The 24,956-nt window shown below is 38.3% G+C and overlaps 2 protein-coding genes across 3 annotated transcripts in view; one reads left to right on the top strand and one right to left on the bottom strand.

The window, feature by feature from the left end:
* LOC102808616 (uncharacterized) overlaps nucleotides 1-6,969 on the bottom strand; it is a 38,576-nt gene extending 31,607 nt beyond the window's left edge. Inside the window, exon 1 of the mRNA XM_085499190.1 lies at nucleotides 6,678-6,969. Within this exon, the coding sequence (XP_085355316.1) occupies nucleotides 6,678-6,693 (16 nt within the window). The 5' untranslated portion in view covers nucleotides 6,694-6,969. The remainder of the gene's footprint in view (nucleotides 1-6,677) is intronic.
* A 1,701-nt stretch (nucleotides 6,970-8,670) lies between these two features.
* Nucleotides 8,671-23,670, top strand: LOC102808167 (uncharacterized). 2 transcript variants are annotated; one of them, XM_085499191.1, is made up of 12 exons: nucleotides 8,671-8,777; nucleotides 11,841-12,179; nucleotides 12,627-12,932; nucleotides 13,440-13,825; nucleotides 15,283-15,369; nucleotides 16,270-16,726; nucleotides 17,113-17,232; nucleotides 18,651-18,838; nucleotides 19,161-19,283; nucleotides 19,781-19,992; nucleotides 20,590-20,689; nucleotides 21,262-23,670. In XM_085499191.1, exons 1-12 carry the CDS (start codon nucleotides 8,732-8,734, stop codon nucleotides 21,343-21,345), a joined length of 2,448 nt encoding a protein of 815 aa, XP_085355317.1. In that variant the 5' UTR covers nucleotides 8,671-8,731; the 3' UTR covers nucleotides 21,346-23,670. The 2 variants fall into 2 exon arrangements, with proteins under 2 accessions (XP_085355317.1, XP_085355318.1); XM_085499192.1 differs by lacking the exon at nucleotides 20,590-20,689.
* The last annotated feature ends 1,286 nt before the right edge of the window (nucleotides 23,671-24,956 follow it).

Consider the following 24,956-nt stretch of genomic DNA (forward strand, 5'->3'; position numbering starts at 1 on the left):
CTTCAAAGTTGAGTTTGTGTTGTTTTCTCGAATTTTCACCGGCTCGACCGGCGTTCCACAGCAGCGCGCACAGAGCCCATAGAAATGCATGTACAGTGGTGCGCGTCTTAGCAACGTGGAACGTCCTGTGACGTAGCTCCGCCCCCGAGGATACACTGGCTGTTCAATTTAACTTGAAGTAATAGGCAAGCTCAATATGAATTTCCCCATCAACAAATCATTCTTTAATTTCCACCATCTGTCAACATCTTTGATTGAAAATCCAGTAGCTAGTGGACCACGTCTGTCTTATGATTTCGCTGCTTAAAATAACACTCTAAAACTTTCAGGCCAGCTACATATAAGTTTGCAGCGGGGAATTACGGTCATGTCTTGTATCTGATTACTAGTATTAGTCACGGTGCAATAAATCAACAGCGGCAATTGCAACGCGGTCGCTGATTGGCTACACTGACTATCAATCTATTGACCGGCGTATAATTAATTTGAATTCGTAGCAATATTATTTTTTTCACCCGGAAAAACATGTTGATGTAAGGTAATATAAAATTAAAATCTTGTCGAATATAATCGACATCACTAATAATTTCTGACTGGATTCAAAACCTATAATCGCTAAACCGTGGAGCACTTGTTTATGTAACATGACCTAAGACAATCTTGAAATCGATATATTTCAACTATGTCGTCTTTTTGTAGTAGTAATACTTGAAGCTGTTTCTATTATTAAAATACTCATACGTTATTATTAAATGAACTATACTCAATGCGATCGCCATGTGAAATAAACCATATGCACCGAGTTTCACACATACTGACTCAGACAAAACATATCACTATGTTTGACAATTACAGAAAGACAGTACAGTAATAGAGTTTATTTTGTAGGTAATGAAATACAAATTATTTGCTTAGTTGAATTTAAATACAAGGCACCCATCATTGACCCCCTCAGCCCAACTACTGAATTCCAATTCTAATTATAAATGCGAACACTCGCATTGCATGTGTATACAAGTAAGCGTTCAATGACGCGCGCCCCCATCGACAAGTGAGTAACCACAAACGGTACTGTAATATAGGTATCACACTACAATTACAATCTTCAAAGGACGATAATGTTTAAACCAGAAATAGGCAAATTTACACACATAGCCAATAAATCTCAACACAACACAATACATTTCAACACGACTCTCTTCAACACAACACGTCAACACAGCACATATAAACACAACAAATCTCAACACAACACAACACGTCAACACAGCACATATGAACACAACAAATCTCAGCACAACACAATACATTTCAACACAAATCTCCTCAACACAACACGTCAACACAGCACATATAAACACAACAAATCTCAACACAACACAATACATTTCAACACAAATCTCCTCAACACAACACGTCAACACAGCACATATAAACACAACAAATCTCAACACAACACAATACATTTCAACACAAATCTCCTCAACACACCACAACAACACAGCACATACAAATACAACAAATCTCAACACAACACAATACATTTCAACACAACTCTCCTCAACACAACACAACACGTCAACACAGCACATATAAACACAACAAATCTCAACACAACACAATACTTTCAACACATAACTCATAAACACAACACGTCAACACAGCACATCTAAATACAACAAATCTCGTCACAATACATGCTAACACAACACATCTCAACACATCTCAATACAACATAACTCTAAGCAACACAGCGCGTGACAACGCAAGCTGCAACCGACTTATTATTAACGCAGGGGAGTCGTCACCTGCGCATGCGTCAGATGGTCATAGCGTGTCATTGTTTACAAACAAGCGTCTACCCATGAGCATTTGCGTTTTAGGTGTGTTGTTATCATTGCTTGGGACTCAATTCACGCGCATGCGACCCTCCCGCTTTAAGACGCAGCACGCAGAATCTTTTGACTCTCTAAATAAGGAAGAAGTTTTATTTCAGGGCCGTCATGTAGCGTGAAAGAACCGTCGTGTTAAATAATAATGCCATTGAAGTCACGTAACAGAGAATGGATGTTCGTTTTACGTATCGATGACTGGTAACTTCCCAGAGGCTGCGGAACGAAATGTTGCATAGGGGCTAGATCTGCTCACCAACCTCTTAGGGGGGCGGGTCATGTTCTCCCTTAAAAATATTGAAATCTAGACCCTCTGAAACACTATTTCCTGCATTTTGAGAGCAAATTTTGCTGACACAAAGGGTTTCAGCTTGATTTTGAGGGGCGACACCCCCCTTTTTTAAGTGCCTTCGCCGCCACTGCTTGCCTGTGTTTTAAAATGAAATACACGTAGCGTATCATGAGTGGGTGAGGCCAGACTTTTTTTATTCCTTGTTTCTCGAGTTTTTATAAGGCAATTTTTTTTGAGGAGGGCGGAAAAAATTAAAATTAATTCTTTTTTTCCATTAGATTTGTGTAATTCTCAAAGAATTGTAAGTGAGATCATTGATCGGAGAGAAGGAATGAAATAAAATGTCATTCCATGTATAACCTTGTTTCTCATCTGCGCGACACTTCGGTACTTTGATCATGATACTCCCACGAAAATACAACTAGGATTTGTTATGCGGCGGGCGGTAAAAAAGTGAAGATAAAAATAACATTTTTTTCAGCATTTTTTTTTGCGCTTACAAGTCGGCGGGCGCGAGAAATTACGCTAAAATAAAATTTCATTTGTATTTCATTTCCGGCTCCTGTTCATTCGGCGGGTTCGCGAAACAAGGGATAATAAAAGTCTGGCCTAACAAAACGACGCGGAAATAAATTAGCGATTCCTCCGCTATCACCCACGTGCACGTGGCGCGTTACCTATGATTGAAAAGATAAAATGCCCTTTGACCCTGAACTGGAAGCTAGTCAGTCAAATAACAACGCGGTTATGCCGACAGCTTATCTGTAAACGGGAAGTAGCGTTGCATAATTGTCATAAAGCCACAGTTTACGGGCGTCGATTTATATTTACGACGCTTCCTCATTTTGGAAAGCTAATACAGTCAGTTCTTCTATCACCACAGTGTGTTCAATATCATTTGCATAATAAATGTAGGAAGACGTGAACAACGATGCATTACTGTAAAAAAACTTTATTTTAGCTTGAATTAATCTTCGCTGAAAGGACATTTTGGGTATTTTGTATGAAATTTATTTTCACTGATTTTTGACAAGTTGAATGTAAAATATAGGGAAAAAGGTATATTCGCTGGATTTTATTTTCACTGACTCATTCCTTCAGCGAAAATAGCGAAAATGAATTCCAAGCGAAAATAAAGTATTTTACATTAATTCATTTGTGCCCGCGCGTGCGCAATAGTCGTCTTAACCGTTACCTACTGGAAATTACGTAATTTTCGCTTGGAATTTATTTTCGCTGAAGGGATAATTCAGTGAAAATAAAATCCAGGGATTATACATTTTCTCCTATATTTTACACTTAAATCACCAAGAATCAGTGAAAATAAATTTCATACTAGTACAAAACACTCAAAAAGTCTTTTCAGCGAAAATTAATTCCAGCTAAAATAAAGTATTTTACAGTACTTGAACACCTTACTTCTTGGATACGCCAATAATCACGTCGGAGGATAAGGAGGAGATGAAACATTTGAATGCCGTGCTTAGTTTCCGGTGGTTGAATATATAACTAATCATACTGGGGGTCAGGGGTAGAACATAGTTCATAAATAACGACACTTTGTCAGTTCGTAATCGCACATTGATTTTTTTCCGTTTTTTCTTCAGCCATTGGTATTACCGCCAGATATGTTTTCACGAGAACCGATTTTTTGAATAAGTGGGGGAAAGAATCGTTAACAGTGAACCCAAAAGAACTTCATTCTCCGAGTGTAAACTTTTTATTTCGGTTCATTTATTCATGCGTGTTCCATTCATTTCATTTGAAGTGTCACTTTGAGGAAATAAATACAAACACTCAGAAACCATATATAGTAATACAATGTGAATGGTTTGGGTCCCGTTTCGCGTTCACATGTGTTTAACGCCCACTCCTCATCCCGCTCTTTGACCCTTGTGGACGGCTTGCGTTGGTTTCGGTTATTGACAAGAAGGTCACCGTGCTTAGACCAAATATAAAATTAGTTCGCGTGGGCGGAATTCCCAGGGATACGCGGTGACCCCATACTCGGCCGGGGTCAGACAAGTTTCAGATAACGCACGTATACCGTGGCGTGTGTATACACAGTCCCGGTAATCAAGTATATCATGTTTTCAACGCATTAGATGTATATATGTTTTTCCTAATGAAATCGCCATGGTGATTTATACTTAAATGTTTGACTTACCTACATGATTCATAAACTTACACATCTTTGAAGTTGCTGTTGTTGTTTTGTATTTTTTGTCGTCGTTGTTGTATTTCTTTTTTGAAAATCTTGTCAAGTTCACGTTGATCACGTGCTATTTCCAGCTATCAGTTCGATGAGGTTAGCGTAGCTTAGTGAGTCGCGCGCCGGGGGGGGGGGGGGTACATAGAACTTGCCTAATGGGGACGTGCCCCTGGTCAAGATAGGTATCAACCCCTAGTTCAACCCCTAGTTTCTGATAGCGGACCCCTAAGGAGATCAAAGAGAAAGCGAACTGTTGATTCTCATTTAACTACCTAAATAACCTGAACTTTGTGTTAATAATATGATCTTATGTAAGTGACAGAGATGTTTCTATGGTCAAAATACATATTTTAATAAATCAATATACAATGCAACTATTGGGTTACATGTGTTTCTATTGGAGATGCTCTTCTGATATAGCAAATACAGTAACTGGGGCACTTTGGTAAAAATATGGGTATAGATTTTGCCACTATCCAGGTATAAAAATGAGAACACTTTTGAGCACACAGGGCCACCTCCCTACTCAGCTATGTATCAACACCCCCCCCCCCCAAAAAAAGGGCGCCTGCTTCCGCAGTGGCGAGGCACCGTCAGTCTTCACATATTGAGTTTTTGCATGTTCGTGATATTCCTGCAATTTACATATGATATTTGGATGATATCAGACATAATAACACAGACAAACTGACGTCCCCATCAAGTGAACCAAACATATTAATATTTCCCTCTGTTCGTACAATCCCTTGTGGGTTTTTTATTATCATGTAGTGGGTATTTTTTCAATATGTATATGGTGAGTGTTTTAGCACTGCACCATTCACAGACAGAAGACAGAAAGACAGGTGAATGGATGATCTTCCGACCTCGCTTCTTCTTCACACGTGTACAATAGGAAGTACTGTTCAGGCGAGGAGTCTGACATGTGTTACTAACAACTACAGTGATGCGAAGCGAGCATTCACGTCCCATGAATGAAAAATTGTCGAAAACTCGCTGTGTGTTATATTTCAATCATCCAAACGGTGTGTTATTCATGTAGTGTTAAAGCGGGAGAGTCGTCACCTGCGCACGCGCGGGAGTTGAGTCCCAAGCGATGATAACAACACACGCTAAGAACGCAAAGGCTCTTGGGTAGACGCTTGTTTGTAAACAATGACACGCTAAGGCTACCTGACGCATGCGTAGGTGACGACTCTCCCGTTTTAACGTATGTAAGAACATAGCGTAAACAAACAAACAAAAAATACGTAAATTTAACACCGGTTTGGTAATGAAGCCAAGTTGTGGGTGAAGGCTATCTTTTCCGCTCCCACGTTACGCTAATGAACAATTTGTTTTTAAAAACCTAATATGAAACTTCATTCTGTGAAAATTATGAAGTTCACTCATGAATTGTAGTGAAAATTGGTTTATATTTTATTGTAGATACCTTCAAAATACTAGTATGCATTTCTGAGTTATTGTGGTTGACCAACGTGCAACGTGGCTTCCGTCTGTTACTCGGTTTTGTCCTCCACTCTCCCAAACAAAAACACAAACAAAACGCAGTAACCGCGGTCGAATTGGGCTCACCCCTGATTTGTTGATCTAAAAACAATAACTCTGATTTACTATTTTTAAAGAATGAAATGTATCTGGGCTCCGTGTATAACAGTACAAGAGTACACCTAAAAGTGTATTTATGTATCCCCCCCCCCTAAAACAACTTTAGACAACTTGGAATCGTCCAGCCCATAAAGGAATTAATAAAGGGCATATATAAACGAAAAAGAGGAAGTCCTATTTTTAAATAAACTTCCTTGTAATGACTGACGTCGATCATGTAATATCATACAGTTTTCAAACAAGACCTGTTTTTGTTCAACGTTACAGACGGGACACCGCAAGTATCTCGATTGTTAATCCTTAGATGGTTGAGACAGTTTCCAAGAACAGTACTTGGTCAATATAACTATAACCATATGCCTAGTGTTTAGAGATTTGTTTTCAATTAGTGTAACCTGCGTGACAACACATCTGTTATTTCGATTACTATGACCGCTTTACCCCCACTACATCGATGTGTAAATGAGCTCTACAAATTATTCCGCTTGAAAATACGTGTTTGATCAATACTACTGGTAACGAGTGCCAAATTACTGAGAGTTCGGATACTGAGTTACTGGGTAATGAATTAACAAACAAATGAACACATTTTTCTTATTACTAGTATTTTCTTACTGACATATAGCAAGAGCCCTTAATACACCAGAAAATATGAAACATCTGTTGCACTTACCAAAAACATCTACCATTTCGCTGCTCTTCGTGATACGACACAACAACACTGACCCGGAAACAGTCTGATTACTCGTATTATAGTTGCCGCTGACGATGCCGTTTTTAATGAATTTGGTATTTCTCCCGCAGTTTCGAACACATTTTTCTTAAACCGACATACAGCAAGAGACCTTAATACACCAGAAAATATGAAACATCTGTTGCACTTACCAAAAACATCTACCATTTCGCTGCTCTTCGTGATACGACACAACAACACTGACCCGGACACAATCAGATTACTCGTGTTATAGTCGCCGCTGACAATGCCGTTTACTAAATTTGGTTCTTCCCCCACAGTTTCCCATTTATTTACCGTGTCTGAAAAATTCATAAAAACAAAATAACACATTACGTGTGTTGTGACGGTTAAGGGAATTTTTTTTCTCAGTGCGCAACAGGTGGGATTAAACATAAAGGGCGTTAACCAACAAATAAACTGCGGGTGTAAACAATTGGTCACGATTGCGACTGTTTTGTACACAAATGTCGCCAGGGTGATACCCGATACAACATTATTACTCATACGAATCTTGTTTTCCCAAAGTGAGTTATATAAATAATTCCAACTTGCATGTGATCTGCATATGATTTTGTGCTAATTTCGTAAATTTCAGTCCAGTCATGTTAGCAATATGGTTCCAAAAACAGCATTCGTTAAAAACAAAATGGCCACCAGTCAGCCATTTTGAATCAAATCTGGGGACAAAAAAATACCTGCATATAATCAAGGATAAAATATGTTCATGCACGACCGTGATCCAGTTATAAATGCTTGATTTTTATGTTTTTTTTAGTACTGTGTGATTTGTTGACTCAGGAACACACACAACATCAAATAAACCAGAGAGCTTTCACATTTAACTTTCTTGTTTATTCCGTACATTTTTCACTCGGAGGATCAGGTGACATATAACCACATTGCAAAAGTATGTATTCTGACGCATGCAATAAAGTTGTCCCAAAAACGTCACACACGGATCATGAAACAAATGCGGGTGCATATGTACGATATTGTGTCTGATGTATGTGTCAAGTTTGAATGTGATCGGTCGGAGCATGTATTTGTTTAAACAAAACGGCCACCAGTCGGCCATTTTCAATCCGATATGAAAGACGTGCATCAATGAACCATTATGTTCAACGGACTTACCAAGTTGAATAAAGTATGTTCATGATGACTGAGATCCGGTTCCGGATTGGCAGAAGTGCTTGATTTTGATGAATTTTAGCATCAAAATGGTGGTCATTCGGCCATCTTGAGTTGGATCATGAAACATGATATGATATGATGTGATATGATGTGATATGATATGATATGATATGATATGATATGATATGATATGATATGATATGATATGATATGATATGATATGATATGATATGATATGATATGATATGATATGATATGATATGATATGATATGATATGATATGATATGATATGATATGATATGATATGTTGTGATGTGATGTGATGTGATGTGATGTGATGTGATGTGATGTGATGTGATGTGATGTGATGTGATGTGATGTGATATGATATGATATGATATGATATGATATGATATGATATGATTCGTACTATTTTTTGAAATAACATAATTGTCTATAATTTTAGTTTAGCTGTCTATGACATGGAGTAAAAAGGTTAACCACGAGACTTGGAAAACCTACTTGTTTAATTGATAAATATTGAGTTATTAGCTCAACTAAACTAAAAAGTTATTAGCATTTACGCTGTAAATGAAAAAAAACAGATAATAAAAATTACAATAATAATCTGCATAACATTTCCATACCGTACACAACATTTTTCATTAAAACATCATCACTAACTTACCCCCCTTTTCTCCCCCGGATCAAATCGACTTAGATCATTTTCGTAGAATCACCACTGCCCTTTTTAACAACCGAATTTGCATCTGATCACGTGATTGTTGAATCGTGAGTGGGGTGAATCGTGGCTTACTCGATGTGTTAGTTCTTCTCTTTAATTACAATTAAGGCAGACATGAAGCCGTGCGTTAAAGGCAGCATTCTGGTGGTTTATATTCTGGGTGAGTATGATATTTAGAAAAATGGTAATCATATACATTGTATATACGTTTTCCTTCACCGTATGGACGGTGGGTGTCACCAGTTAGGTGTATACGGTGGAGTATCCCCTTAAACACAAAACAGTGACGTTTGTTATGCACGCCAATGAACATAGCACACGGTCTGGGTGCGACTTTTAGTGCATTTAAGGGCACGCTTGGTAGTTGTTTGGCTTCCATTCACGGGACATGATGGCAAGGAAAAACGAAGTTTTAATCCTAGCATATGCCGCATAGACCAGTCATCGATGCCAGGGTATGTTAAAAAAAACACTCGTTAGTTCCTCGTTCTTTGTTATTCAAGTTGCTCGCAGCTATTTAACGGGACTTAGAACTATGTTTATTGTACATATGTACCCACGCATGGATCGGTGGGGCATGTTTGTATACTGTGGTTGCGGTGCACAACACATTTGGTGTTGTTCACCACCAAAAATGCATGCTGAGTTAAAACATGCGTAGTGTTAAATATGCAATAATTCTTTTTGACTATGCATATATCGCAAAATCACGTAGGAAAAATCACGTCCTGTTTCGGTCGTCACGAGGTGTTTAGCAACCCAGCCCCTCTCCCCATGTGCCCGCATTACCACGTTGGCGGACGTACTTGTGGCCGAGGCATATCCATACTGTGCGCGATAAAGTTCTCTCAATGACTTCACGACTTCACGACTTCCCTCTAATGTGAGTGTACATAACGGGAGCATATCGTGCAGACAAGCTCGAGTTAATAACAAGGACGACACTTCCATGTGGTAAAATACCCGTGCATTCAACGACAGAGGAAGTGTTCCGTATCCTGTTCACGCAGCAAGCTGAATATGAAAAGAGAACGGAATAGATTAACTATGTGCCTACATGACCGGAATGTCAATTGATTCGAGTATCACGGCGTCGATTTCCACACGGGGCTTGCATATACTTGGAGGGGGGGGGAGTCCCGCAGTTGACGCATACGGTGCCCGATTATTACTGCGCAGCCGGTATGTTTGACCCCCACTTTCAAGATTTTTGAAAATGTTAGCAAAATTCCCTTCTTCTTTCCATTGACAATATCCATTCAGTGAAGCCCGACACTTGGTAACGATGTATCAAAATCAACCTAGCTAAGTGGTTCTATGCATAGAACATTAAGCCCAGCTAAGGGGTTTTACTGGCTTATTGCCTCGTTATCACGGTGTCATTTAAGGTCAAGCACATGTAGGATGGGGCAGGTGATATACTGGTACACTTCCGCTTTTTCGTATATTTATTGATTTAACAAGCAGCTGCAAAACATTAAAAATCACTTCTCTTTGTCTATGTTGCCTGTCATAGAAATTAGAGATTACTGTTCGTCGGGGGACGCGCAAACATTCCTATACCTAACCTCAGAGTACAGTAGCCTGAGACTGAGACACACTGCAGGGAGATTATGTCAGCTTTATTTGATATTAAAACTTAGCATCGATTGTGTAAGGCGACAATTATATACATGTTAACATACGAACTCGTTTGGAGGCAGCTAACCATATTTTTGTCTTTATGTTCTAAGTAATTATTATTATTATTATTATTATTATTATTATTATTATTATTATTATTATTATTATTATTATTATTATTATTATTATTATTATACATCTGTTACCGCAACGCCATAAGTTACAGCGTGCCGTAAATTTGCGGTAGTTTACCCCGGTATTTTCATTAGGAAATGCGAATTCCAAATATGGAATGATTACGCGCGTAAGCGTCCTCTAATAATACAAACAAACACTAGCCACTAGGGTTTGACAGGACTCAACCACAGTCCCTCTATCCCCGGTCTGGAAACGGTCATTGTATTAGGTGTGAATTGGTCTCCTTCCCTGGCAAAAGCGCGTTGCGAGTATGGACAAAGCATTGTCATGTGATCAGTACCCAGTTTTTTTATAATTTAGTTGTTTATTCCAGAATTCGAGCTTTTTCACATAATTTTTTAATCAGGATATCTTTATAAGGTCATATTTTAGCCGGCGAGTAGTTCTTTAATTCATCTATTTCACCAGCAGCGACACATTTTCGCAACAAATTTTCATACCTTTACCCAGAAATTTGTCGTGTTTGATTTTGCGGGTGATTGAAATGCACTCTATTTTATTTGCCATACTACTCGGAGCAAAACCAATATCTGTCTTCGATTTTGACATTTTATGATCAAAACATATCATTAAAAATTGGTGGGCTGATTTGTTATTTGTCACACCGCATTTTATTAATGTTAAATTGGGCGATTTATATGGATACTTTTTCGATCGTAAATGCGAATGGCGACGTTTTGTAATTACAATGTACGCTATTTTGTACTAAAAAAAAATCATTTATATACAAACAGATAGAGGGACTGTGACTCAACACAAAGAAGCTCGCTGATTTTTTTTGGATTTCGGCATTCGCATAATGTATCATTGGGAGGTAAAGATGTATAATAATATAACAGAAAATATGTGTCTCGCATTCCGCAACAGGGGGGGGGGGTCTCTTATTTCTGAGTCAATGTCTACAATATCGCGGTTGGTTCGTCCCACGAGCTCGATGCCTCCATCGGGAGTGACGACTTTGATTTCGAAGCAGTAGTTTCGCAATAACACACCGATTTATTAGATACATAATCGTGTTCTTGGTCTAGCGGGAATTCTTGTCGAAAATCACGTCAACCAATTTTCTCAAAGTTTGCTGTTAAAAATAGCCATTTGTCGTTCGATTTGATTTTGATCTGCGCATCTATTACCGCTATTAGTTTTGTCATGGAACTAGGGGTTTATAGTTCCATGGTTTTGTAGATAAAGATGCGCGCGCACAGGGGTGCACAGTGGCGAATAGTATGTTGACTGTTTCCAAAGTTGCATCAGCTTGTCAATAGTCTGATTAGTTTGTGCGCGGGAGAATGGTGTGATATAAAAGATGATAATGGGCAACAAAGGCGCAAATCCTATTGGCTGAAAGGACTTTGACGTATAATAATACCGTATCATACTAAACGTTTTCTTCTTGTCATGATAGTTAATATCCTGACCAGTTGCGAGTCGTCATTGGGTATCGAAACTCGTCTTTCTGAAGAGGTACAAGAGGGCGCCATCAGCGTTCGTCTTCCATGCAAGTACAAAAATCCAGTAGAGGATTCAGAACCCGACTTCTCCATTCAGTGGAGACGAAGGGAAAAGGTACTCATCGACGGCGACCACTCATCTAACCACTCCAAGTACAGCATTACGTATGAAGGGAACCTGGTAATCGTCAACATCACCGCCGCAGATGAAGACACGTATATGTGTCTTGTCAATTGGGACTTTCGAGATCATTACGTAACAGACCGAACATTTGTCACATTGAAAGTACTAAGTAAGTTTACTTATTAAACTTGTATATGTTTTCTTTCATACTAAGTTCGGAAGGCACTAGGTGTATTCCACACGAATACATCACATACTAACGAAGAAGCACATCCCAACTAAACATTAACATCATAAAGGCAATATGGGTAACTTTGACTGCATTGAGTATTTGTATCCATTATTGTGAATTGTTAGAACTGGACTGTGAACTGTGTGTTTCGATGTAATAATCACACAAATATGACATAATAATCACGTACTATTATTTCAACACGCATGCGCATTGAATCATTTATTATGCCACCAAGCGAATATGTTGTACATGATTGTTTTTCTTCTTCTAAAAAATCATTTTTTTTTCACATACACATTGTTTTAATTTTCAGTATATCGAAAAATCTCTGAAATACAACTGAAATACAAAGTGTAATACAGCATATCGTTTTTTTCCTAGAATTACGTAACTCATTTCAAATATACGCAGTTGACGGAGACGCAAGCGTCGAACTCCCTTGCACACTGACATACCCAGCCGACGTACCGTTCACGTTGGAATGGAGGATGGAAGGAGAAACTATCTTGGACTTTGATGGTCAAAGCCAGACCAGTACTGTCGGCAGATACGCGCTAACGCGGAATAGAAATTTGACAATACACGACGTCACCACGGAAGACAGGGGTCATTATATGTGCCTGGTCAGTTGGGACTTGGAAGACAGATACGAAACACAGCAAACTGACGTCATTCTGACGGTGACGAGTGAGTAATTTCATTTTCTTATTCTCGTTAGTCACGGAGGTTTGGACGCGTTACGGTCAACCTGCCACATCATTCCACACGGATCTCTTTCCGTATGGAAATCATTGTTTGTATACAAAAACTCGAACGCGTGTGTGATAAATTGATAAATACTGTAAAATGACTAATTTTTAATTTCACTAATTTAGCATTTCGGGCATATTCAGTGGGTTTTTAATTCATGGTTTTATCATTGAGATAATGTGTTGTATGCTCAATTTTACATATTCACTGGGTTTTAATTTAGCGCATTTTCCAGTCAGCGAAATCATAAGCAAAATTAAAACTCAGTGAATAATTAATCCTTCTACAGTATAAAGAGGAGGTACGAGTACAAGAAATCAATCGGTATACATCAATCACGCGTGTCCGAAACTTTTGTGACCAAAAAACCCGGGAAAGCAAATGATGCCAAAACTTCCGTTGCCGAAACTTCCATCATATTCTGTATATATTTGTTTATTATAGCAAAAATCGCCACGGATACCGAACACGTGGTTGACGAAATAACGGAACAACAACGGGAACCAATCAAACCATTGAGACGTGACCACACACCGAATACTGCGCCCACTCTAATTAATACATCCCAAGTAAAGACGACGAATACCGAAAGAATTGTGAACAAGTTACGAGGGCCAGGTACAGGCACAGTTACTCCTTCCTGGCATTTGGAATTATCATCAGACAATGTCGTTGACCAAGTTGCTGGGAACAATGGCCAATCAATTTTATCGAATTCCTCAGTTTTCATTGGAACCGTGCTAACGTTCTCGATCATTGGGCTGGTCTGTGTTGCGCCAATCGTTGGTGTTGCTGTGTATTTGTGTAAAAACAGGAAATTCCCTAACACGGTAAGTATTTTGTTGTATAACGTACAAGTAAGAAGTGCAAGTTGCAGTTTTGTTTTAAAATTGTGTTTCGTACTCTTTAAGCCGTATAAAACTTAGATGTAAATCACACAGGAATTGTGGGTAAATGTGCCAAATGGATTCGCATGTGGTAGACTGTTAAAGTGGGAGGGTCGTCACCTGCGCACGCACGAAAATTGAGTCCTAAGTCCTAAGAACACACGCTAACAACGCAAAGGCTCATGGGTAGACGATTGTTTGTAAACAATGACACGCTATGACCACCTGACGCATGCGCAGGTGTCCACTTCCCCGCTTTAATATGTACAGGACATGCACGTCACCTAGACAATTTGATAAACATTCGTAAAAAGCGCTTGTGTATAGAGTGCGACGAAACTTTTTAAATTTTAGAGTGAATACTAGTAATTTCAATAGATATATCCAGGCAATAATACTTTTATGTTTAACCATTTTTTTTTGTCGGAGATTTACATAAATTAAAGCGGGAGGGTCGTCACCTGCGCACGCGCAGAAATCGAGTCCCAAGCGATGATAACGCTAAAAACGTAAAGGCTCATCGGTAGACGCTTGTTTGTAAACAATGACACGCTATGGCCATCTGACGCATGCGCAGGTGACGACTCTATCGCTTTAAAAGACATGAAAACATATACTGAGAACACAAACCTTGACCTTTTAATCAGTACAGTTATGTTGACATAAAAAAGTTTGACATTTCTCGATATATGGTACTGCAACAGACATTCTTAATGAAGTTTTAAAAAATACACAATAAAGTTCTTATACTGTATAATACTTTTGCTTGGAATTTATTTTCGCTATTTTCGCTGAAGAAATGTTTCAGTGAAAATAAAATCCAGCGAATATACCATTTTCCTATATTTTACATTCAACTGGTCAGAAATCAGTGAAAATAAATTCCCTACAAAACAGTTAAAAAGTTGTTCCAGCGAAAAATAATTCCAGCTAAAATAAAGTATTTTACAGTATATACTGCTGCATGTATAGGTACCGTAACAGATGGAATATGGATACACGTATTCATAATACGTGTTTCTTCGTAATGTATTTCTTCGTTATCTGGTTTTACCAATTATTGAAGACAGTGTTGTAAACTTAAGACTCTTTCCATTTATAAATGTTATTAAACAATGAAAGTGATAACAAAAATGTGTACGAGTAACTAGCACTAAGTCATTTGGTGACGTGTCACTCTGCTTTTTTTTATTACAGATTCGATCCCATTTGATTTCCATTTGTAAGTGACATCAGCAAAACACTTTTGATGCGCATGCGCATTAACAGCAAAAACTAATAAAGTGGAGCAACACAATAATGGGAAAAAAAAGATGAAATACCTATGGGGACTTGAAATTAGAAGAGAAAAGTAAATTTTATACTAGTATTCTTTCTCCTTTTTTTATTACATAACGCAGAGCATAGAGGACCCCACCCCAAGTCGAAAAATATCCGAACCAGACAGCGTCACGGAGTTAATAGACATTAGTGCAGACGACGATCAGGTAAGTACAACAAGCGCATCCGTATAACTTGTTCCTTGTTCCGTATAACAGTTTGGCTCAGAATTGTCAAGTACTGGTCATTGACAATTATGGCGCCAGCGCATATTGATAAATTGTTCTCCTTAAGTATTCCTCAAAATCTTAGAGTGGGAAGGTCGTCACCTGCGCACGCGCGGGAATTGAGTCCCAAGCGACGGTAAAAACTCACGCTAAAAACGCAGAGGCTCATGGGTAGACTCTTGTTTGTAAACAATGATACGCTATGGCCATCTGACGCATGCGCAGGTGACGACCCCCCCCCCGATTTAAAACAACCTCATTGGTCAGTATTTACATTTTGACCCCTGTCCGCCAAAATCAACCTTTATCACTCGCGACCTTTGTACACGTCAAAACAACTGTATCATCATGCTAGCTACTCTCCGATTGATCTGATCTGTGTAAGATGGTGTATATGAGCATTTCTGCGATTAGGGGGATCTTTAATACAGTTTATAAGTTTATAAGATTAAAGGGCGGTAGTCGTCGCGCCACGCATGCGCGAGATATATTGGTCTCATATAAACAAAGAAAGTGACTGTTGCGCAGATCAATGGGTACAAACTAAGGCGTTACCAAGCTTTAATTAGGTATTTTGTTAGGTGTTTAGAAGGTGTTGAAGGAGTCACGAGCGGTATTTAGTGCTAGTCGCGCCCAGTTCAAACCTCATACTTGTGATTTCTATTAGAAGAGCGCATTGCATTGTTGGAAAATCAATGTTCATCAACACAAATGTCGCACATGCGCAGCGAGACGACTACCGCCTTTTAATGGAAAAGTATTGCAAGCATTATATTCGTCAATATTCTCTGACAATATAGTCCTGGTATATTTGCAAATCAATATTTTATTCACATTCAGGAGGTGTTCCAATCACTTTCGACCCTCCCTCAAACAAGTGGTATTCCAGCTACTGCTCACTTACCTGTTAGCTACTCGCAATTAAGCATCATCTTGTTGGGTGGAGGCGATGCATCTGCATATGTTGATAATATACGCGGCAGACAACGACACAATACCTACCCGCCGCCACTGCTCCGTCCAAGGGATGACTCGAGTCTTCGCGATTTAGTGAACTTCCCGCCGGGTGTAGGCTCAATTGACACCATCGACAGCGACTTGACGTACAGAACGGATAGCACGTACCCATACTTAGGAGGTGTCGGGTACGTCCCTGTGAAATCTCCATGTAACGCATGCCGTCGCCTTCGATTCATTGAGAAGATCGGGAGTGGAGAATTCGGAGAAGTCCACAAAGCGACAATTCACTCCTCGTCGGGGATGACATCTGGCGCCGTAGCAGTGAAGACGGTGAAACGTGAGTAGAATTTTATTTTAAATACAATCTAATTGCTCCTGGTAATGAATGTCAACGTCGTCTCTGGTTTTTGTTGCAAGTGAAATTGCATAGAATTTCACGTATCATATGTATTATGTTTGTGCTACACATTTTATTTTAGTGAATGATTCCATTGACTTTGAGTCTGTGTCACACTCGTTGAGGGCGGGTGTCGAGATCAGGGTTTATCCCCAGGCTGATTTTCGGGGTCTGGTTGAAAAACCAACACACTACCCGTGAACTGTTTTCTCTGATATATAAGCAGTTAGTAGGGTTATATTATGTTATACTTCATTGTGAACTTTATTATACAATGCTAAATTTTAACAACAACACAGTTCTAAGCGTAAGTCATGTGTTTTCAGACCCCGATTGTACAAGTGAGCAAGCTTCTCTCACAAGAGAATGTGAAATCCTGGCGTCGCTGTTACCCTGTTCTAAATTCATCATCGCCGTGATTGGATACTGTGTTCACCCGCTGTCCAGTAAGTGAATAAATTATCTCATTCCATGTATGAGGGTCGGCAAGGGGTATTTTCGTAAGCTGCAATCAATTTTATTTTCGTAATAATGTAATTTAAATAAATAAAAAAAAACGTAAATTCGTAGACATACACAAGGTGTAAAATGTAATCAGCTATTTTATTCGTCCGTAATTTGTACAAAGATCTTATTTTTTGTAAGCGTATAAAGCATTTTTCCGAATTGAATGTCCAATTTTGATTCTTAAACCCAAACTATAAAAAAATATTCTTAAAATGTATAATGTAATTAGGAGTTTGCTTTATCTGTAAAGTGTAAAAACCCATTTTTTTTACTGTGAATGGAACTTTCATTTTATTTCCTGTAAAAACGTAAAATACTGTTTTTAATATTAGTTGTATGAGGTGCAATAAATGAGTGTAGTAATTGTATACTAGTACATTTCAATATTACGTAATACAAATCTCCGAAAATCTGATTGGTCCATGCAAGCAGATTGAACTTTTGACATCATAGCCTAGAATCACAAAATACGCCGATACACTTAAATGTTAATTGTTATAAACAATATTTCTTGAAATATTATTATTATTACTACTATTATTATTATTATTAGTAGTAGTAGTAGTAGTAGTTATAGTATTATTATTATTATTATTATTATTATATAATATACATGGCCTTTAATGCATATAACAAAAATAAAAGTAATTTCATATTCTAGATTTTATGGAGTTGTAATTTGTCTGTTAATGTGTATCTATATATTACATTATTTGTCGATATCACGAAAATATAAAACCGACTTTATGATTGTTCTATTACTATTTTCACGTGGTAGAAATTGGTACATTAAATAAATGTTGTTTACAGTTGTTTTACCATTCCAAAATCAATGTTGAGTTTTCATAATTCTTCTAAACTTAAAGTGAAGTGTCTTCTAGCGATATTGTTGTACCAAATCTTTCGAGAAAATATTAAGTTTAAAAATATACCCATGTTAATTACACAAACGAAAGAATTATAGTGTTTTTTTAACCATGACAAGGGATAAGCTGGTCATATCTACCTCACATCACAAGTAATAAACAGTTATACACAACAAATTCAAAGTTAATGCTTACATGAAACTTGGATACTCACAATACGGCATACGTAATTAAAGCGGGGGAGTCGTCGCCTGCGCATGCGTGAGATGGCCATTGTTTACAAACACGCGTCTAACCATGAGCCTTTGCGTTTTTAGCTTTTTAGCGTGTGTTGTTATCATCGCTTGGGACTCACTTCCGGCGCGTGCGCAAGTGAGACGACCCTCCCGCTTTAATCTTATGATCAGTTTTAATACGTTTACTGGGTTTTATGTAAACTTATAAAGTAGACAATCAGTTTCTGACTCTATTTCTATTGCGCATTGCTCCAGACGCGGTTAAATGCATTATTATGGAGTTCTGCGAGAATGGGAATTTGAGGAACTATCTCCGGAAACATGGGAACCAAAGCTACCACAACCGCCGTGAATATGGTCCTCAGATAATATTGACGAGCAACGACTTGATGAAATTCGCGTGTCAGATATCTGAGGGCATGTGTTTCTTGGCGGATTCAAATGTGAGTAACGAAATCTTATCGATCGTACACATTATAATTATTTTGCGTCAAACCCTAGTCTAACTTTCGGATTTGTATTAAGTTGGGCGATGGGGTGGGGGGCTAATAAACGGATACATGTTGAATAACTGAATATTGATAACTAAGATCAACCCGAATGTTAGAGTCACTCGACTGGGGTAAATTGTTTCGATATAGGTCCCACATCACAATCAGTTTGCACCTTCTCACTCCAAGTAACGGACATTTATAAACTTGGGCCAATGGTTGTCGGCAATGTTGCCTTCATAATAAGTCACGTGTGTGTGTTTATTATTGACAGTGCCTGCATCGTGATTTGGCAGCCCGTAATGTGCTGATCACACGGGATAAAGATTGTAGAATAAGCGATTTTGGAATGGCCAAGCAGATGAATACTGATGGTATTTATCTAAGGCAGTCTCAGGTAAATAAATTTGGGAGGGAGCAGGGGAATATATATTTCAGTCTGGTATATCTACCATAGAGGTATAAATTCAGAAGAGTCTGGCAGAGGCGTGTCGGAGACGTCAATGCGGGGGTCGAACAATATGAATATAGTCCACATTTTTACCTGGAATAACGCATATTATTATACATCTGTCACCATAACGCCATATGTCACAGCGTGCCGTAATTTTGCGGTATTTTACGGGTCATTTTTATTCTACCGTATTAGGAAATGCGAGTTCCAAATATGGAGCGACTACGCGCGTGAGCGTCCTCTTAATAACAAAAACGAAGATGGTGCGCGTCGGTCGATACTTCGCTGTACTGTCTTCGTGCATACTTTTCGGTATCCTTGTAATAACCTCGTATTCATTGAATATACCGGAATAATCATGCCTTAGATCAACTATAGTACGAAGCATACAGTAATTCATCGTGTCTAATACATTGTATCTCATGCTCGCCATATTTCAGGTACCCTTACCAGTGAGATGGATGGCACCGGAGTCGATCAGGGACCATGTGTACACGTTAAAAACAGAAGTATGGTCGTTCGGCATCGTACTCTGGGAAATCGCAACTTTCGGATCCACGCCTTACTCCGACATCAAAGACGCATACGAAGCTCGGACGAAAATTTTAGAAGGACACAAACTGGAAAAACCTAAACACTGTCGGCCAGAGATGTAAGTCAAGTGCAATTCCCACTTCATCAATCTATTTTATTATTAAAGCGGGGGAGTCGTCACCTGCGCATGCGTCAGATGGCCAAAGCGTGTCAATGTTTACAAACAAGCGTCTACCCATGAGCCTTTGCGTTTTTTAGCGTGTGTTGTTATCATCGCTTGGGACTCAATTTCCGCGCATGCGCAGGTGACGACTCTCCCGCTTTAAATATGACAAGCCTAAAAACATGTTTCCTGGCTTACACGTTTGTGATATCTAGGTGAGGCCACTGTTGACTAATATGGAATGCCGAATAAACCTTCATTTTACTGACCAACTAATTATAAAACTTCCAGTCTAACACACAATATTGTTTTTCAAAAAATTGAAAACACTGGTATATCTGAGGACATGGCGCCCCATCGGCCACTATTACAACAACTATCACCTCTTGTACTAAAGCCTGGGGCAAATGCGGTGAATGAAACCACCCGTCTTCATTTCAAAGAAGATGGTGGCTTTTCGAAAGAGCTTGAAGCAGTTTTCATGTTGATTTTAAGTGATAAATAAATTTAACAATTATACAGAAAATAATACTTTGATTACTGTTATCTCAGATTCGGACTAATGATGGACTGTTGCCATAGAAACCCTGAGCACAGACCAGCTTTCCCTGAAATTCGTTCAAGTTTATTAATGATGAAAAGTGACGGATTGGTAGGTTTCAAAATACTTGTTAATTTTATTTATGTTCCATTCATTCTAATTTATACTGAAGATATACGCTGAAAATGGCGTATGTATTAAAGTGGAAGTGATGTTGTCAAAACGACAGTGACGTTAAAGCGGGGGAGTCGTCACCTGCGCATGCGCCAGATGGCCATAGCATGTCATTGTTTCCGAACAAGCGTCTACCCATGAGCCTTTGCGTGTGTTGTTATCGTCGCGTGGGACTCAATTCCCGCGCGTGCGCAGGTGACGTCCCTTCCGCTTTAATGTTTAATGTGTTTTTTTCGAATTTTTTGTTTGGAAGTCTTAGTAATATATTGAAGGATTGCGAAAAATAAACTAGTGTTATAGAGGCAATAATACGAAGACATGTGAAATGTTGCTTTATAATGTATGTTGGTGGATACATTGGGGGAATCTGAGTGTTCGTTCGATGAAACAACGAAATACTCTAAAGCGCGGGTGTAATATTTATTTTGGTTCTCCGCCCATAGAGGGCGCGTTTCAACGGATCTGTTTACTTTGTCTAATTCTTTTATGTTACTTTTTGTTATTTTCAGGAGTACATTAATGTGGCTGATTTCGATACGACTCTTTATATCAACCTTGACCTGCATTTACGACATCATCCGGAAATACTTTAGAATGTGCTGTTCTGCCAATCCACTCATTCGCCCTCTGATACGTCGAGAGTTTATGTGACGTCAACATAACGTAAAAGGGTGTAACCAGTGTCGTTAAAAACTTTAAATGTGTTTGGATGCGTAGTCGGTTGATGTTTAGGATACAAAACACCGTGGTATTTTTTATCAGATCAAACTGTATTGATGCTGTGGAAGAGAAACTTCCACTAACGTCACTTCAAAGCTTCGTCACAAGAGGGCGCTACTTAATAGAAAAGCGCATTCAGAAATTCTACACTGCCATGTGAACATTTCACGAGCAATCTAATACATACTAGTAGATATGACTAGAGTAGTCTAAGATGTAAATATATTTTTTGGTATTTTTTGATACAGTATGTTTTTTGGCACATTCCACTCACTGTAAATAACCACGCGCACAGAAAAAAAATAGAGTCAACCGGTATACATATACATATCCGGCCTGTTCTTTTACTGAATCAGAAAAGCGACATCCTTTGCATCAGGGTTCCTTGTACTTCATTTCATATTGATTTAAAAATTTGAATTTCATCCAAATTTATAAAAATATTAATTGAAAGCTTTATTGAATTTGTTGGAAAACAACGAAAATATGCATTTGCACTAAAACCAACATTATGTCCAATAAATAAACCCCTTTTTCGTGACTTTAAAGTCACACGTCAAATATCGCACAAATAGAAAAGTATTCATTAAAATATAAACAAAAATAACTTTAACTGTTAAAAACGGCAATATCTGTATTTTGGAACATTTTTTGTTTAAATATACCCATATTAAGAAGACAATATCTCACCGAAATATTGTTTTAGACAGAAATTCAAAGGGAACATACAAAAGGCTATTGTCACATAAAATGCGATGTGAAAATTAAGGGTCGAGTAGTCGCCATTTTGTGAAGAGGACTGTAGAAAATGATGACGCACGACGTATACTAATTTGGGAAAGGACACATCAGGTCGTCAGTGGGAGACCGACCGTCGGAGATACAGAGGCTTAGTTTTCCTAGATAGCGATGTATTTGACTTTTCGCCCACAGCCACCGGTGAATTGGAAACTTTTACTGTAATCCCCGGGTTTCGCTTGACAAAACTGGTGTTCAATAGATGATGATCTTTGGAGATCTGAACGCAGCCAGGCGGCCATCTTTTCCACTTGCAAGTCGGTATATTGCGTATATTCTATATCGGCGATGGTCATTTGTCATAAATTGGCACTAATTAGTACGCAAAAAGGGTGTATTACAAGTAAAAATCGAAGCAAAATTACCCATAGTTATCAATTTTGCTACTTCAAATCTTTAGTTGTTTGATATATAAGGCTTTTTTGAATTACAATTGGATTTTTGTTATCTTACTTAGACAAAGAGATGAGAATACCAACAATTCCACTGTTAGCATTTTGTCTTGTATGATTTTGTATATATAAATACATTGTACAGTATTATGGTTTATCATAACCTGAAAACAATGAAATTGTCTTATACGCATGCGCATGCGTATTAATGGTTTTGATTTTTCATATAACGAACACTGCTGTATGTCCTGAAAATGCCACATTTTTTTAGTTTATGATAAATCATAATCAGATTTGGTATACTATATGGAGTTTCGAAAACATTATTAAAAAATATATGTTTTCGTCAATATTGCATATTTAATAACACACTGTATCGCTAGGGCCAGTCAACTCGTTTTCACTTTATTAAGTATTACCTCCGACAAAAACGTGAATTACTTTATCTAGAGTTAATGCTATTTTTTCTTGGGTACATGATAGATCATGTGGGCTGACAGTATTTAGATGGCTTATCAGACAAGAAATGACATTGTATTTTATTTTCCACGTTTAAAGTGGGGGGTCGTCACCTGCGCATGCGCGGGAGTTGAGTCCTAAGCGACGATAACAACACACGCTAAAAACGCAAAGGCTCACGGGTAGACGCTTGTTTGCAAACAATTACACTCTATGGCCATCTGACATATGCGCAGGTGACGACTCCCCCGTTTTATTATTTCCATTCATGTCATTGCTAAGCTGGAAAAACTCGTCTGGCATCAGGTGAATATTAGGATACACGTACTCATGTGAAATATGTGCAGTTATTTGCATAGTATTTGCATAATGAAACGCTGTGAACTGTTACAGCGAGTGTACTCTCTCGTTACGTCAATATGCATTTTCTCTGTGAAAATTCACCACAACGCAGCTAATAAAGCATTAGGTGCACAAAGTAAAGTTTATTTTATAATGTCTCACGGGGAAGTTTACAGAAAATCAAATAAATCGACCTCAGAACAATAATGAATAGTAGTTTTATTTTTTTAAGGTGAATAAGGAAATAGACGCGGAAATATGTTATGATGGATGTATGTGTGTACAATGTATTTAGCTCCCACATCTTTAGAACGTTCATTGTGGATGGTGGGTGACTCTCTCTCTTAGCATGTAGTCATTGGATGACCATTTTCTCAAATTGAAACCGCCTGACGTCATCATTTCATTTGCATGTGTATCAATAGCCTCATCGGTGTTGTTTACACCAGAAATGACATCGTCAACATAAATATTGCATTACAAATCCCTTGCGATGGCCGAAGTGTAGTAAGTATCGACATGAGTACTTACAACAAGGTTAAGAATAAAGGGGGTGGGTGTCATCCCAAAAAGAACAGACTTAAACTGATAGGTATCGTCTTCACTCGCTGTACCGCCTGAATCTGGGAGCCACGCAACAGGGTTTGAATAAAATGTAATCAAAATGGATGTCAAGTCATGGAGCTCTGTTTAGCCACTGAATGGTAGGTTGGTAGTTTCTCAATAAAGTCATTTGATTATTGCTAGTTTCGTACCATGTTGCTTGTGCGGTTCAGAATAACCTCATAGTTGACAGGTAGTTCATCATATTCTCGTTTCCATGGCAACTCAGCTACATAATGACCACCATCACGTCGTAAGTGTGTGGTTTTGTACGTTTCATAGTCAATGTGTTTGTCATGTTTGTAAACATTGTTTTGTTTACATTCGTCAGCTGATATGCCAATAGTTTCCAGGTCCCAATATGAGTCTATAGCTTTCTCCTCATAGCGAGTATCTGTGATTACATGCAAAACTTGAGCGTTTGAGGTAGGTTGGCCATTGTTTTTTAGACCCAAACAACATATATCCAATTACAAGTAACCTGTAGAATGCTGTGTGGGTAATATTTTTATATTGATTTTTGCTGCATTTGCAGCAAATAGTTACCAAACAATGAGAAATCTATTGGATTGAATATACCTCTCAGGTGGCTTCACATGCATAGTTCAAGCCTGCCTAACCGGTGCTTATACCAGAATTTAGTTACAGCTTCATGTTCCCAGTAATCGCAATAAATTGACATGACAATAGAAATTCATGAAAGACTGGCACTCCCATGCAATTAACAGCGAGTTAAATTCTTGGGATTGAAACATATATTTTGAAGTCACTGATGTAGGCAATGAATAACTTAAAGTTGACATAAAGACGAGGTAGTTTATGATTTAATCAGTGCTCAACTAGAGGCTGAAATTATAATTAATTTGTTTATTTCAATTTCTCCTGAAGTC

The sequence above is a fragment of the Saccoglossus kowalevskii genome, chromosome 5, assembly GCF_978046115.1.
Source record: "Saccoglossus kowalevskii chromosome 5, keSacKowa6.1, whole genome shotgun sequence".
Taxonomy (NCBI): domain Eukaryota; kingdom Metazoa; phylum Hemichordata; class Enteropneusta; family Harrimaniidae; genus Saccoglossus; species Saccoglossus kowalevskii.